Source organism: Eschscholzia californica, unplaced genomic scaffold (assembly GCF_041429995.1).
Source record: "Eschscholzia californica isolate CP2 unplaced genomic scaffold, dmEscCali1.0.p SCAF_1, whole genome shotgun sequence".
In the NCBI taxonomy this organism is placed as follows: domain Eukaryota; kingdom Viridiplantae; phylum Streptophyta; class Magnoliopsida; order Ranunculales; family Papaveraceae; genus Eschscholzia; species Eschscholzia californica.
Genome location: NW_028238198.1, coordinates 68,023,759 through 68,040,298, shown reverse-complemented (window position 1 = coordinate 68,040,298; position 16,540 = coordinate 68,023,759). Strand labels below are relative to the sequence as shown.

Genomic DNA, 16,540 nt, shown 5'->3' with positions numbered 1-16,540 from the left:
AAGACGCCTTTGAGGACCCATCTTTGTTCGTTGTGGGGGTGAAATTGGCACATATACAGCACAACCAAACACTTTAAGATGTGATATATTTGGTTGTTTTCCAAATACAAGTTGCATTGGAGAGTATTGATGATAAGCAGATGGTCTAATACGAACTAGAGCTGCATCATGTAATATAGCATGTCCCCATGCCGAACTAGGTAATTTAGCTCTTAATAACAACGGTCGAGCTATAAGCTGTAAGCGTTTAATAAAAGATTCAGCTAATCCATTTTGAGTATGGATATGAGTTACTTGATGCTCAACAATAATCCAAATTGACATGCAATAATCATCAAATGCCTTTGATGTAAACTCACCTGCATTATCGAGACGAATTGTCTTTATTTGGTAGTCAGGGAATAGTGCCCTTAACCTTATTATTTGAGCAAGAAGTCTAGAAACGCAACAGTGCGAGTTGATAATAGACAGACATGTGACCATCGTGTTGAAGCATCTATTAAGACCATAAAATATCGAAATGACCCACAAGGTGGATGGATAGGTCCACATATGTCTTCCTGAATCCGTTGTAAAAAACTAGGTGACTCGATGCTTATTTTTGATTGAGATGGTCGAACAATTAACTTTCTTTGAGAATGAGATGCACATGGATAATTGTTTGGTTGAAAAATCTTCTGGTTTTTCAACAGATGTCCATGTAAATTTTTTATTATTCGACGCATCATTATAGAACCCGGATGACCAAGTCTATCATGCCAAATTGCATGAGTCATTGAATTGAACTTCTGGTTCATCAAATAATTAGACTCTATAGTTCTTATTCTTGTATACTATAAACCAGAAGCAAAAGCTGGAAGTTTTTCTAGTATCAGCTTTTTGTTTGAGACTATTGAAGTAAATACAAAGGTGTTCTTTTTTTTGTCACAAGTTGTCTCAATATGACATCCATTATGACGAATATCTATAAAGCTTAATAGGTTTCGTGCAGATTTAGTAGAATATAAAGCATTTGGGATATCAATTTTTGTACCATTTGATAGTATAACAACGGCTTTGCCGAAGTCTTCTATCAAGTTTGTGGGTCCTGAAATTGTGACGACATTAGCTTTAACTAATTTTAGTTGGAAGAAAAATTTCTTGTTACGCAGAATATTATTTGTCGTTCCACAGTCGATAAGACATTCATCCCCACAATTTGTTTTGAAATCTTAAGGAAACTCCATGCTAATCAGAAACAAAAAGAAAAATATGAACTTTTTTTTAAATATTTTATGATAAAAAGAACATAACAAAAGCACAATTATCTAGAAAGCAAATGACAAAAGCAAAAACATTGCTTAAGAAAAAAAATATCTTCCTAAAAGCATATTAAAACTAGAAGGTTAGCATAGATTCTAGCATATTAAAAAATATCTTTCCAAAAAATTTCTTAAGATTAACAAAACTTTATCTCAGTACTCTCTGAACGTTAAATTGAGATGGCCAGGTCGGAGATTTGCTTTCTTAACAAGAACCCTTGGAGCCGAATTTGGGATAATGGAGGATACTCCATGAAATATATGCCAAGCCTGACTCCAAATAACAAAACATCACCTGACTCTAACACAACCCTTTGTGCCTTATCTGTATCTCTTTCATCTCCATAAAGAAATTCCACCGGATCCCCAATCGAAAAGGAGATCACAGGTAACCCTTTATGTAGGCTCCTTTCACTCTCGTCTTTATCCTGTAAGAAGCAGGAAGCAAGGAAATTAGAAAGTTATCGATACCATTTACTTAAGTAGAGCAACAAGCCAACTCGAATGCTCTCTTCTCCAAATGAACCGACTTATTAACTAGAAAGATAACGAATTTGCACTATAAGCAAAGTTACAAAAAACGTCAAGAACGAAAAAGAAAGATGTGGTAATATACATCCTTGGGGGCTGGAAGCAGTAAACAGCGTTTTGAACGTTTACCTGATGGAGACCAAGTCTTCTGCTTTCTGTGTAAAAATTTACAATGCAAATATCTGAATTCATCCGAGGAAGTATATCTTCTGGATTATTTTCGATTCGATCATTTTCGATAAGAATGTAGGAATCTTGGATTGCTCTTTCACCCAATACTTTGAATCCTTCTGGTATAGGAGGAGGCAAACTACCATCACTTCTTCGGTTTTTATACAATCTTGTCACCGGGTTCCAAATTTTGCCAAGACACAACATCTGCAAATGCATTTTGGCTCCATTTCTGAAACTTGGTTGATAGAAGCCTGAATGACTCAGGCCAATGTCGCTGCATACTTCTATTATTTTGATCTATAAACAAATAAACTGTTGCAATCTTTTAAGAAATTCTACAAGAACGGAATGTTGGATAAAATCACAGATTTAGGCGGTGTTTGCTTTTCTATTGTCGAAATCTAACTCGGGTAAGTCTGACTTTGAATCTAAATTGTCCGAGTCTGACTTGTTCTGGTAAAGCAAAATGTCTCGTCTGAAACAACCAGTGAATATGATACTATTGTCTTCTAATTTATTACATTTTGTAGATATTTGTATGTTCTTGCCTCCATGTAACTTGGATCCTTCTACAAAAGGTGGGGTTAGGGTTTTTGTTTGTCTACCAATAGTTGCCATGATCAAGTTCAAGGAAGAAATGGATGCCCTTAAGCTAGATAATTTTAAGCTTCCACTATTACTACTTTGAGTGTGATATTTTAATAGGTCCACTAAATGTTAGAATTTCAGAGTTTATATCCATATTATTGAAAATCTATAAAATGTTTATATTAGATTATATTTCATTAGAAAACTAAAGAATGACATAATATTGATTGAAATTGACACAAGGGAGAAAAACATTAGTGTTGATACTCGCATATAGCTTGGGAAAATGTCTGAATTGAAGCCAATGTGAACAAAAGAAATTAAGAAACTTTACACATTCACAATAGCTAAAAGATCATCATCGCCTTCGTATCTAACTAATCATCGGAGATTTCTTGTTGTTAGTATCGTTGAGAATTGCCCTTGTGATTTCAACACTCAAATGTGGATTCTTTTTAGTATATTCATCATATCCAGTCGAGAAAACTATAGCTTGTTTGTGTTCCACTATATAACGGATAACAGCTTCCTTCAATAACACATCTGAACAATGATCCGATAACTCTAAAACTTCAAGTGCATTTGATGTATTCATTGATTTTATCATTGCCCAACTGCAAAACTTGTGCAAAAATGGGATTTCATACTTATCTGCTGCTCTCATTAAGGCGTAAGCATTGTTTTGGACAGTCTGGGAAGCCAAGTATCCAGTATAGAGAAACTCCAAAAAACACTTAACCTGTTCATGGTTGAATTCAGGGAGAGACAGAGACATGGTTCCATTTGGTGCATATACATGCTCCTCTAACTGAAGCATGTCCCTTAGTAATTTTGATCTCGTTGCCTGCATTTTCGCAACAACAACAACAAAATAATCATTTTCCGAGTTCGGATAGGTAATTTGAGTTCGGATAGGCAATTTAAATCATTGAAAATCCTTAAATCAATGAATTGAATAATGCGTAAGAATATATATACTAACCAATATAACTTTGTGGGCACGTATTGAAGGTCCATTGCTAGGCTTAATTTCGATATCAGAGTGAAATTCATCTTCAAAAGCAACTTTCATATCACGTTGAAAACCAAACAGTTCCTGTGTTGTTAGTACAAATAACAAAATGTTATATTAAACATGGCCCGAAGGGTATTCCTAGGTTTACATTGTCATAGCATAGCACATTTAGTAAGTGTGGTCTGTTGTATGTTGGAAGGAGTAAATATCTCTAAAAGTAACTCATGAAACCCTAAAAGTAATAGGAAGCAGTATTTTAGCCCTTTTCAAGATTCAAGAAACTAAACCCTAATCATCAAAAATAACAAGAAATTCAATACAAAAGAAACACTAATTTGAGTATTGGACATAAAGGTGCTTACATTATAAAACTGGGGTAAACTTCCCATGACCTGCAGATTGATTCTTCCTCTTGTTGATGAATTCAGTAAAACCCTTGGGTTGTTGTTGGATGAGGAGTAAGAGATAGAAAAGGTATGGTATAGACCTTCATCAGTTCATCTATAGATATATATAGGAGATAGAAAGAGAGAGAGAGATAGAAAGAGAGTGAGAATGAGAGAAGGAATGGAGGAGAGAGAGGTTTCCAAATTTCTCTCAGTTTTTCTTTTCTTTTTGTTGAAGAAAATTTCTCTCAGTTTCTACTTCCCTTTTCCCCTGTTATAACGGGCTTTCTATTTTTGAGTTACTAGAAAATAATACAAATTAAGAATAATAGATTGAGATAAACTCGTTTTCTTCCAATAATTCTTGTGTATACAATAGGAAATGTTCTTCCCCTTATATAATTACAAAAGTTACATATATAGAATATATTATATAACGTATTTAGTATATCCCATATATCATATACTATCATATATTCAATATATATCCCATATTGAGAGAATATATTCTATATTATGTATATATGCGAGAATATATCCTATATTCAACATATTCAATATATATCCCATATTGAGAGAATATATTCTATATTATGTATATATGCTATATTGGGAGAATATATCCTATATTCAACACTCCCCCTCAAGTTGGAGCATAGATGTCAATCATGTCCAACTTGTCAATCGCTTTGTTAAATATTCGTCCGCAAACTCCTTTTGTAAGAATATCTGCAAGTTGATCTTCTGATTTTACGAATGGAAGACATATGAACCCTTTGTCAATATTTTCTCTGATAAAGAATCGATCCACTTCAACATGTTTCATACGGTCATGTTGAATTGGATTATGTGCAATCATAATTGCCGCTTTATTGTCACAGTGCAGATCCATTGCTTTCACAAGCTTAAATCCAAGATCCTTCAATATATTTCGTATCCATAGTAATTCACACACCCCTTGAGCCATACCCCGTAACTCAGATTCTGCACTTGATTTAGCAACAACTTTTTGCTTCTTAGCTCTAAATGTTACCATATTCCCACATACAAACGTAAAATATCCAGAGGTTGACCTCATGTCCGTTACATCTCCTGCCCAATCTGCATCGGTGTATCCCATTACTTCCTTATCACCACTTTTCCGAAATAAGAGACCTTTTCCCGGAGATTTCTTCAAGTACCTTAGTATTCGAAAGACTGCCTTCATATGTTCTTCACTTGGATTATGCATGAATTGACTCACGACGCTAATGGAATATGCAATATCTGGTCTAGTATGAGAAAGGTAAATAAGTCTCCCCACTAAGCGTTGGTACCTTCCTTTGTCACATGGAACTTGATCTGAAAATATTCCCAAGTGATGATTTGCTTCAATCGGTGTATCTACCGGTTTGCAATCAAGCATCCCAGTTTCAACAAGAAGATCTAATATATACTTTCGTTGGGACATGAAAATACCTTGACTTGATCTTGCAACTTCAATGCCTAAGAAGTATTTTAACTGCCCCAAATCCTTCATCTCAAATTCCTGTGACAAATAGTTTTTCAGAGCCTCCATTTCCACTGCGTCATTTCCAGTAACAACCATATCATCAACATAAACAATAAGAGCAGTAAGTTTACCTAACTTTTGTTTTATAAACAAAGTATGATCAGAATTACTTTGTTTATATCCAAATGCCTTCATGCTCTTTGTAAACCGTCAAAACCAAGCTCGTGGTGACTGTTTTAACCCGTACAATGCCTTCTTTAATTTGCATACTTTTCCTACTTCAGAATTCGTGACTCCAGGTGGTAACTCCATGTATACTTCTTCTTCTAAGTCTCCATTGAGAAATGCATTCTTCTCGTCAAACTGTTGTAATGGCCAACTTTGATTGGCTGCAAGAGAAATGAGTACACGAATAGAGTTTATCTTTGCCACCGGGGCGAAGGTCTCCTCATAATCCACACCATACGTCTGGGTATACTGATGGGTCATGAAAATGCCCCATCTGAGTCGTTTAATTTAGCCAAGTTAGTCGGTTTCGAGTCTTTATTATAATAAAATGGTTGGTTTTCTTGATTAGGTGCCTTTTGCGGAGTTAGACGTGAAAAACGGTTAAAAACGAGCAAAAGATGCATGAAGGGTATTTTGGTCATTTGGAGTGAAGGAAATCCTGGTAATTTGGCCAAGGTCAGTGCGTGGTTGAAAAGTAGAGGTCGAGACGAGTCCGTAGGAGAAAACGGAAGTCAAATCGGAGTCCGGACGAAGGAATAAATCAAGGTCAAAGTTTTGTCAAAGAGGGTTGACTTGCGGGACAGTGTCGGGCACAAATTTGGCACGCGGGATTCGGTGGGACACGTGGCGCGCTTTGAAGGCCGGTATACGCGGTTCCCGTGTTAGCGCTCAGCAGCGAAGTGGATCCTATACGCATGATCCAGTGTAGCGCGTCACAACTTAGTTCCATGCTCTCGGACCAACGTTTTAATCTCATCTGTTGGCTTCCGCGTTTTCAAGATCTACGGCTGATGTGCGTCCGTCCTTTATTCATTCCCGTGTAGCCCGTCGCAACTTAATTCCGTGCACCAGATCTAACGTTTTAATCTCAGTCGTCCGCTACCGCGTTTTCAAGATCCGACGGCTCCTGTGCATCCCGTGCTTTATTGCGTATTCCGTGTGAACCGAAGCTGCTTAGCTTAGGTAGTCCCGGACGCGTGTCACTTTAGAAGCCCTCCAGATCCCGTGCTCCCTTCATCCGACGGCTACCGAACCAAGCACACTTTATTAACTCACACCCGGCCACACAGTAACATCCGAATTTGAACCCAACTAACCCTAGCCGCCCAGACTTGTCCTTTTTTCATATTTAACCCATTAATTCCCAAAATGACCTTATCTTTTAAATCTTTTTACCATTTAACCCAACCAAAACCCTAACCCTATAAATAAATCCCTTTCTCCTCCATTAGAAAGGAGACTTGCAAACCCTCTCATACTCCTTCATCTTATCTACCTCTTCTACCATTAATAAACCTCTTCTTACTCAATCCCTCTTCTATGAAATCCATCTTTTTCTATCTTCTTCTCTACCACTATTCTTTCTTCCATTAATAGTCTTCTTCTTCTCCCTTCCATATTCTTCTATCATCTTTACCCTCTTCATCTCTTCTTTCCAACTTTCTAGATCTAATTTCTTCTTTCCCTTTCTTTTTCTTATTTGGGTTGCAATAAAATAGCTATTACTTGGATTTCTTGGAGTACAATTCTTGAACATAAATGGAGCAAATCTTGGACATCAAAATGGAGATACATGGGAATATGGAATTTGAGCATTCTTGGTGATTTCTTTCCATTAATTTCTTAGTATTTTCATTTATTTTACAATGTCAATGAATGTTATTCTAGATTCCATGTATAGTTAATTTAGCAATCTAAGGTTGTAAATGAAACCCATTTTGGATCTTTATAATACTTGTTCTTGATTAATTAAATCCTTTGATGTGCTTTAATGCCTATTGATTGTCATTTCATGTTGATTCTATAACCTTATTGTCATTCATGTATTATAATTAGATATTTCATGCTTTTATTGATTTATTAGATGAGATATGCCTTTTAGATCTTGAATGATAGTGTAGGAAATTAGTTTTATATGGTAGTCAATCATACATTCTTAGTTATAAAATTGTTTTATCTAGAATATCATCCGGAATCCAAATAGTTCATTATATTGGATCCCGAGTAAATACAAAAGAGATTTAAGTGATTAAGTGCTTGTTTTATAAAGTGAAATTATGTGGTGGATTTTATAACCTTAGATATCTTCTCACCTCTCTCTTAGATAGGTTTAGTTAGTTTTATTTATTTTCTTATCTCTTACAAATCAATCATCAAACTTATAAAGTGGGGTGTGTGTGTTAGTCTAAGTTGGCTATTGACATTTTGATTATTGGGCTAAACTCGCCGTTAATATCTGAAGTTACCCACCTATCCCTTGGGACGATACTCGATCTTATTTTCAATACTATAACTTGACCCCGTATACTTGCGGGAAAAGATAAATCTGGTAATTTGGCCAAGGTCAGTGCGTGGTTGAAAAGTAGAGGTCGAGACGAGTCCGTAGGAGAAAACGAAAGTTAAATCGGAGTCCGGACGAGTTAATTGTGCTAAGTCAAAGTTTCAGTCAACTGCATTTGACCAAGTGGGACAAAGTTGGGTTCATTTCGGGCAAGTGGGACAACAAAGGATGTGGTGGCGTCCTCTGGTTCAGGGCGCAAGTTAATTCCGTGTAGCACGAAGCGTATTAGCTACTTTGAGGGATGACAGCTTTGCTACTTCCAGCAGCAACGTACTTCAGTGGCCCCAGCTACGTGTCGTCCAACCGGGCCGTTCATCTCCGTGTTATTCTAAATCGGACGGCTCCTGACTATGGCACAACTTAATAGCATGGATCAGCTCACACAATAGTGATCAATTTCCCAGCTTTGGAGACAAGTAACGACAGTAATGCATTAATTTTAAAGCGACACTTGGCGCCCCTATATTCACAATAACTGTTTTCCCTCTTTGACCCTCCACGGCCATATTCCTCACCTCCTTATCACGCGACAAGTGTCCCTCGATTTTCCCAATTAAAATCTTAGCCGCCGGTCATTTAGTTGCTTTAGGGTTTTTATATTTTAAACCCTAAAATCCCAAAATAACCCTTCCTTTTATCTTTTCTACCATTTAACCCACCAAAAACCCTCACCCTATATAAAAAACTCTTGAACCTCCATTAAACCTAGACTTCAACAACCCTCTCAAATGGCTTCCTTACCTAATTTCTAAGCCACTTCTCTTCCTATCTTCTAACCCTAATCCCCCATTCTTTTCTTCTACTTCTTCTTACTTATTTCTTTCTTCAACCTAATCTATCTTCTCCATTCTTTTTCTATCTTCTCTACTAATACTACTACTTCTTCTCTACCACTATTCTTTCTACCATTAATAGTCATCTCCTTCTTTCTTCCATATTCTTCTATCATCTTTACCCTCTTCATCTCTTTTTTCCAACTTTCTAGATCTAATTTCTTCTTTCCCTTTCTTTTTCTTATTTAGGTGGCAATAAAATAGCTATTAATTGGATTTCTTGGAGTAACATTCTTGAGCATAAATAGAGCAAATCTTGGACAAATTGGAGATACATGGGGATATGGAATTTGAGCATTCTTGGTGATTTCTTTCCATTAATTTCTTAGTATTTTCATTTATTTTACAATGTCAATGAATGTTATTCTAGATTCCATGTATAGTTAATTTAGCAATCTAAGGTTGTGAATGAAACCCATTTTGGATCTTTATAATACTTGTTCTTGATTAATTAAATCCTTTGATGTGCTTCAATGCTTATTGATTATCATTTCATGTTGATTCTATAACCTCATTATCATTCATGTATTATAATTAGATATTTCATGCTTTTATTGATTTATTAGATGAGATATGCCTTTTAGATCTTGAATGATAGTGTAGGAAATTAGTTTTATATGGTAGTCAATCATACATTCTTAGTTATAAAATTGTTTTATCTAGAATATCATCCGGAATCCAAATAGTTCATTATATTGGATCTCGAGTAAATACAAAAGAGATTTAAGTAATTAAGTGCTTGTTTTATAAAGTGAAATTACGTGGTGGATTTTATAACCTTAGACATCTTCTCCCATCTCTTAGATAGTTTAGTTAGTTCTTTTTGTTTTCTTATTTCTTGCAAATCATCAAAGTTATGAGTGGGGTGTGTGTTTGTGTTAGTCTAAGTTAGTTTTTGACATTTTGATTATTGGGCTAAACTTGCCGTCAATACCCGAAATTGCCTACTTATCCCTTGGGACGATACTCGATCTTATTTTCAATACTATAACTTGACCCCGTATACTTGCGGAAAAGACCTATTTTTAGGCCCATCAAGTTTTTGGCGCCGCTGCCGGGGATAGGTTTAGTAGTTAGGATATTGTTTGCTTGTTTTGTTCATTAGTTTAGTGTTATTTGTTAACTTAGACGTTTTTCTTTCTTTATTTTCGTAGTTTCTTATCTTTTCTTTTTCAGGTACCACTTTAAGAGAAAAGCCAAAAAACGGGAACATAGGAGCGAAGGGGAACAAAAGAATCAGAAAGGAATCGGAAGGAAGAACGAAACGAGAGGAGCATCCGCTAGTATCGTATTCTATCTCTTTCTTTCGTACTTGTGTGTGATTGGTTGGATAAGTTTTGATTTGCATTGATAGCTTGTTTGTTAGTTCCTTGAGCATTGTGAGATCATGGCCGGTTCTTATAACGGTTGGCCATTTGATGATGATGATGAGCTTATTTCGAGGATTCCCCGCACTAACCGACCTGATATGACCTTAGGTGAATACCAAAGGATGTGTAGGGATGCTTCGATTAGTGAGGGGAATAGACCATTTGAGCCTGACCGATCTCGTATGACCCTAGGAGAATACCGATGGATGTGTAGAGATGGTCAAATTAGTGATGGATATGGTCCGACACTAAATATGTATGAGAGACCTTACAGTCCACACTATTCTGAGACCAATGATTTTAGAGGCAGGTATGATCCTAGTATGTACGGTGGGAGTTATTATCAAGAGTCTTCATTTAATTACACTTGTGAGCCTTATCATGAAGAGACTCTTGAAGATAGATCTCAATTAGAGTTTGCGAGTCGTCTGACTGAAATGATGTTACAACATGAAGAGACACAGATTCAAATGCAACAAGAGTTACAACAGAGGTTTGAGTCTCTAAATCATCAGTTTGAGTCTCTAAATCATCAAGTACAGATGATTACATCACAGTTATTAGCCGACGAGGAAGGGGTTTTACCACCCCAAACTCAAGAGGGTACTAGGTCCGATGGCGAGGGTAATACGTCATACCCTAGTACTTAGTTAAATGTCGACGAATCAACTGAGAGGACCCAAGAGCTTGAACAAACTGATAACCTTGTTGTCTCGTTTCCTCACCATGTGTCATCTCATCATGATAGGACTACATTAGACGTTGATGTTCATGGTTGCTCTACGAACAATTTTGAGAATGACACGATTCCGAACTATCCAATTTTTGACACTTGTAAGGAGTCAGTCTTAGATGCAATGCTAGGAAGGCCTGATATTATAACTGACTGCGAGGCCCCAGATGTCTTTGAGGATATTGATGACGTAGTAGTTAGTGACATGTTGGATAGTTTGTCAGACTATTTGCCTAAGGAAACCATGGACCTTGACTTGGTCCCCGAGCATACTGCCTTACCCTTAGGACCTAGTTCGACTTTCCACATGATCTCAAACTCGGTTGTTGATCCCTTTTGGAACATTACAGACGTCTTTCCAAAGACGTCTATGGACATAGTGGATATTCTATCCACTAAGCTTCCAGATGATTTTTTGCCTTCGAATGATATTTTTACTCTTCACATGTATGTCGATCCTTTTGATGATTTCTTTGTTGTCGTTCCTTCTATTTATACCTACTTAGTGGACTGTGCACCCACTAAGTTTGGGGATGGCTTGTTTTCTTTTATCGTCTCATGTGCACTTCGTATTCTTTATCTTTTTTTGAGACGATTAGCACCTGCATATAGCTTTCTTTGGGTTGACCCCCAAATTTTTCGTCTTTTGCTTTATGATCGTTAGACCGATTAATGGGTCTTGATGTTTGTGGGTATCATCTCTGGAAACCCTCCACGAGACATAACTCGTGTTCTTGTGTGAAATCAAGAGAATTAAAGGCTAATTGCATAGCTCAATGCAATCGTGTATACCCGCGTTAGTGGTAGGTTTTATATGGTCATAAGTTTTATGTGCTTCATTCTCATGATATTTGTTGATATTTTAGGAGCATTTCTTATATGTTTTACTTCCGAGGCGTGGTTTGTTCCAAGTTTGGGGATGGCGCGAGCTTGGCATCAACTTGGAACCTCTTTATACATGAGCCTTGGTAGTATCATCTTTTATCTCCTTCGGTTATGGTAATATCTCTCCACTCTTCTCTTTAGATTGATGTGCCTCTTTATCTTTTGGTGAGTGTATGCTTAGAACATTGAGGACAATGTTAGTTTTAAGTTTGGGGATGCGGGATATGACCATAACCAATGCATGACCATGGGGTTCAAAGACAAAAGGGTTCAAATTAGCCAAAAATTGAAAATTTTGAACATTTTGAGTAGATTTGCATGTGATTCTAGTGATAGTTTTAAGAATTTTGATGCATATGTGTCGAGTTGATGAGTTTTGTGATTGCTAATGGCCTTTGCATGAAAGCCGAGTCTTTTAGTGTTTGTGTTGTGCCATGTGAGTTACATCTTAGTGAAGAAGAAACATTTCTAAGAGACCTAAAGTAGTCATTAGTGGAGACTTAACACATGTGAGTGAAGGATATGGTGCCTGAAGTCTGAAGGAATGGTATCCTTCCGAAGGAATGTCCTTCGACCAAGGATGCAATGCGTGCAATTTGGCTATTAGGATCTTAATGACCTTATTCGGAAGATCATTAGTCCGGTCCAATTAGGGGTCGTAATGCTTAGCTAGAAGCCAACTACGATCGTCGAATCAAGAGTTGATTCGCGGCTAACATAGACCGGATCCTACAAGGGTTACACAACAGAATAATGATTTGAACGGAGAGAATTGACTAGATGGATAATGGCAAATAAGTGGATTGGATCCGTTATTGATAAGTCCAGAAAGATTCGGAGAAGTCCGAAAGGGATAAACATGTCCGGGCCCAAAAGGGAGACCCGGAATGGCTTTAGGGAAGCCGGCCATGTGATGGCCGGCTAGGCCCTAAGTGGGCCGGCCAAGGAAGCCCATAAAGGGCTATGTTGGCCGGCCACACTTAAGTGACCCAATGGAGGGTATTTTGGGTGTTGCCTAATAATTAGGTTTATGGAATCCTAGTTTGAGTCTAATACCTCTTCTAGGGAATTCTATATATACCTAATTATACAACCTAAAGAAAGAGGCAATTTCATAAGAGAAATTTCCAAGAGTCTGAAAGAGTTTCAGAATATACATCTCAGAGAGAGAGAGAGAAAAGGAGTTTTCTCAAGTATCTAGTCAAGAAGAAGGAGTTCTTCATCTCAACCTTCAAGAAGGTCCTAGCTGACTGAAAGGAGGGAGTTCAAGTCATTATTCGGTGTCTCAAGTAGAGGAGCTACACTTGGAGCTCTTATCTTCCGAATACTGATCGGAATTTAGTTCGTGGGAAAGCGATTAAGAGGTAATCTTCTTTCCAATCTAGTTCATTGGTATGTTCATGTATAGATCCTGGATTAGTGTTAAACATATGATGTTTGAGATTCCGCTACCAACACTAATAGACAATTAGGTGTATGAGATACACTAGGTTATTCCCCAACAGTGAGAGCTCAAAGCCTAAATTGCCATTCGAGTGTACTCTTCCGCGCTAACTCCGAGTAGAATGAAGAGCTACTCAACCTCGTAACTTATAAAAGAGCTCATTTGATCTCGTGTGCTCAATTTCCTTAGCCACTAGGAGTGACATTAGGATAGCGAATTAACCTTGCCCTTGTAGTCCATGAAACCCAATGAGAATGCCAACTAGAGGAAAGCGGATACTCCATCACCATCCATCATCTTATATCCCGAGAATGAAGACATGAGATAAAAGAATGAAGAATATCAAAAGCAAGTATGAAATGAAAAGTTGATTGCAAGAATAGAGTTGTGTGTGTTGTATGTTGTTTTGGTTGTTTGTATTTGTGTTATGAAAAGAAAAGGAAAAGAAAAAAAAAATGAAAAAAAAATGAAAAATGAAAAATGAAAAAAAAAAGTGATATAAAAAGTGAAAAAAAAGTGATTTTTTGTGTATGTTTGAGCATGTGTTAGCTCTTTTGTGTGAGTGATGTGATTGTATATATGTGTTGGTGTTTTGTTCATGAATAAGTATTCGAAGCAAGAAACAAATGTTGAGATGCTTAAGAGGTTCTACCATAATGAAGAGGTCGAAATTCTCGGGGATCCACTACCATCACATTATCTATTGTATCCGCTAACCTTTAGAAGGCATTTTTAGAGGGTAGAATGGGTGAGAAGGGCGAGTGAGCTTCCCCACTCTATATAGTAGCTAATTCCTTTTCGAAGATCATTCGTTCCAAAATGTTGTCCTCACCCCTTTTTATGTGTTGAGTCCTATTTAAGTGATCACACTCACACATACGAGCGAACCATTGTTGAGTGATTTCATTTTTTTGGAGTGTATGTCCGTGAGGCCGAAGTCGAGGCGAAATGTACAAACTTGGGAATCAAGGTTTTGTGACTTCGGAACATAGATGTGCTTATTATGGTATGACACTTGCATTTTAGGGTAAGATCATTAGTGAAGGGGTCTTTAGCTTTTACAAGAGCTTGTTTACTTGATTCATTATGTTTTGACATGCTTAAACCCTTCACTATATCAATCATGCTTATCTACGATTTGGATTTTGGACCCTTGTGTATTTGAAACCATGATGTTTGTGGGTGTCATCTATGGAAACCCTCACGAGACCACACTCGTCCACTAGGGCAACCTAGGGGTTTAACGGCTTGTTGCATATGCTAAATGCAACTGGGATTCCTCCGAAAGTGAGTTAGGTTTTTCTTTTATTATGTTTTGCTCGAGGACTAGCAAAATCTAAGTTTGACGATGTTTGATGGGTCATGAAAATGTCCCATCTAAGTCGTTTAATTTAGTCGAGTTAGTTCGTTTCGGGTCTTTATTATAATAAAATGGTTGATTTTCTTGATTAGGTGTGTTTTGTGGAGTTAGGTGTAAAAAATGGTTAAAAACGAGGAAAAGATGCATAAAGGGTATTTTGGTCATTTGGAGTCAAGGACAATCTGGTAATTTGGCCAAGGTCAGTGCGTGGTTGAAAAGTAGAGGTCAAGACGAGTCCGTAGGAGAAAACGGAAGTTAAATCGGAGTCCGGACGAGTTAATTGTGCTAAGTCAAAGTTTCAGTCAACTGCATTTGACCAAGTGGGACAAAGTTGGGTTCATTTCGGGCAGGTGGGACAACAAAGGATGTGGTGGCGTCCTCTGGTTCAGGGCGCAAGTTAATTCCGTGTAGCGCGAAGCGTATTAGCTACTTTGAGGGATGACAGCTTTGGTACTTCCAGCAGCAACGTACTTCAGTGGCCCCAGCTACGTGTCTTCCAACCGGGCCGTTCATCTCCGTGCTATTCTAAATCGGACGGCTCCTGACTATGGCACAACTTAATAGCATGGATCAGCTCACACAATAGTGATCAATTTCCCAGCTTTGGAGACAAGTAACGACAGTAATGCATTAATTCTAAAGCGACACTTGGCGCCCCCATATTCACAATAACTGTTTTCCCTCTTTGACCCTCAACGGCCATATTCCTCACCTCCTTATCACGCGACAAATGTCCCTCGATTTTCCCAATTAAAATCTTAGCCGCCGGTCATTTAGTTGCTTTAGGGTTTTTATATTTTAAACCCTAAAATCCCAAAATAACCCTTCCTTTTATCTTTTCTACCATTTAACCCACCAAAAACCCTCACCCTATATAAAAAACTCTTGAACCTCCATTAAACCTAGACTTCAACAACCCTCTCAAATGGCTTCCTTACCTAATTTCTAAGCCACTTCTCTTCCTATCTTCTAACCCTAATCCCCCATTCTTTTCTTCTACTTCTTCTTACCTATTTCTTTCTTCAACCTAATCTATCTTCTCCATTCTTTTTCTATCTTCTCTACTAATACTACTACTTCTTCTCTACCACTATTCTTTCTACCATTAATAGTCATCTCCTTCTTTCTTCCATATTCTTCTATCATCTTTACCCTCTTCATCTCTTCTTTCCAACTTTCTAGATCTAATTTCTTCTTTCCCTTTCTTTTTCTTATTTGGGTGGCAATAAAATAGCTATTAATTGGATTTCTTGGAGTAACATTCTTGAGCATAAATGGAGCAAATCTTGGACAAATTGGAGATACATGGGGATATGGAATTTGATCATTCTTGGTGATTTCTTTCCATTAATTTCTTAGTATTTTCATTTATTTTACAATGTCAATGAATGTTATTCTAGATTCCATGTATAGTTAATTTAGCAATCTAAGGTTGTGAATGAAACCCATTTTGGATCTTTATAATACTTGTTCTTGATTAATTAAATCCTTTGATGTGCTTCAATGCCTATTGATTGTCATTTCACGTTGATTCTATAACCTTATTATCATTCATGTATTATAATTAGATATTTCATGCTTTTATTGATTTATTAGATGAGATATGCCTTTTAGATCTTGAATGATATTGTAGGAAATTAGTTTTATATGGTAGTCAATCATACATTCTTAATTATAAAATTGTTTTATCTAGAATATCATCCGGAATCCAAATAGTTCATTATATTGGATCCCGAGTAAATACAAAAGAGATTTAAGTAATTAAGTGCTTGTTTTATAAAGTGAAATTATGTGGTGGATTTTATAACCTTAGACATCTTCTCCCCTCTCTTAGATAGTTTAGTTAGTTCTTTTTGTTT

At 37.0% G+C, this 16,540-nt stretch overlaps 1 protein-coding gene and 1 long non-coding RNA gene across 4 annotated transcripts; one reads left to right on the top strand and one right to left on the bottom strand.

Moving 5' to 3' along the window:
• Window positions 1–1,250: 1,250 nt before the first annotated feature.
• LOC147568565 (DNA N(6)-methyladenine demethylase ALKBH1D-like) lies at window positions 1,251–4,276 on the bottom strand. Of its 3 annotated transcripts, none has more exons than XR_015231060.1 (4): window positions 3,972–4,276; window positions 3,577–3,690; window positions 1,962–2,318; window positions 1,251–1,729 (listed from the first exon to the last, which is right to left on the bottom strand). XR_015231060.1 is itself a non-coding variant. In XM_086654976.1 (4 exons), exons 1-4 carry the CDS (start codon window positions 3,996–3,998, stop codon window positions 1,472–1,474), a joined length of 741 nt encoding a protein of 246 aa, XP_086511102.1. In that variant the 5' UTR covers window positions 3,999–4,276; the 3' UTR covers window positions 1,251–1,471. The 3 variants fall into 3 exon arrangements, 2 of the variants coding, with proteins under 2 accessions (XP_086511102.1, XP_086511103.1); XM_086654976.1 differs by having other exon boundaries at window positions 1,962–2,303; XM_086654977.1 differs by lacking the exons at window positions 1,251–1,729; window positions 1,962–2,318 and adding an exon at window positions 2,801–3,438 and having other exon boundaries at window positions 3,972–4,245.
• Window positions 4,277–8,762: 4,486 nt separating this feature from the next.
• On the top strand, window positions 8,763–16,167 carry LOC147568564 (uncharacterized). Its single transcript, XR_015231062.1, has 2 exons — window positions 8,763–12,386; window positions 13,383–16,167. It is a non-coding gene; the product is annotated as an uncharacterized LOC147568564 (long non-coding RNA).
• Window positions 16,168–16,540: the final 373 nt, after the last annotated feature.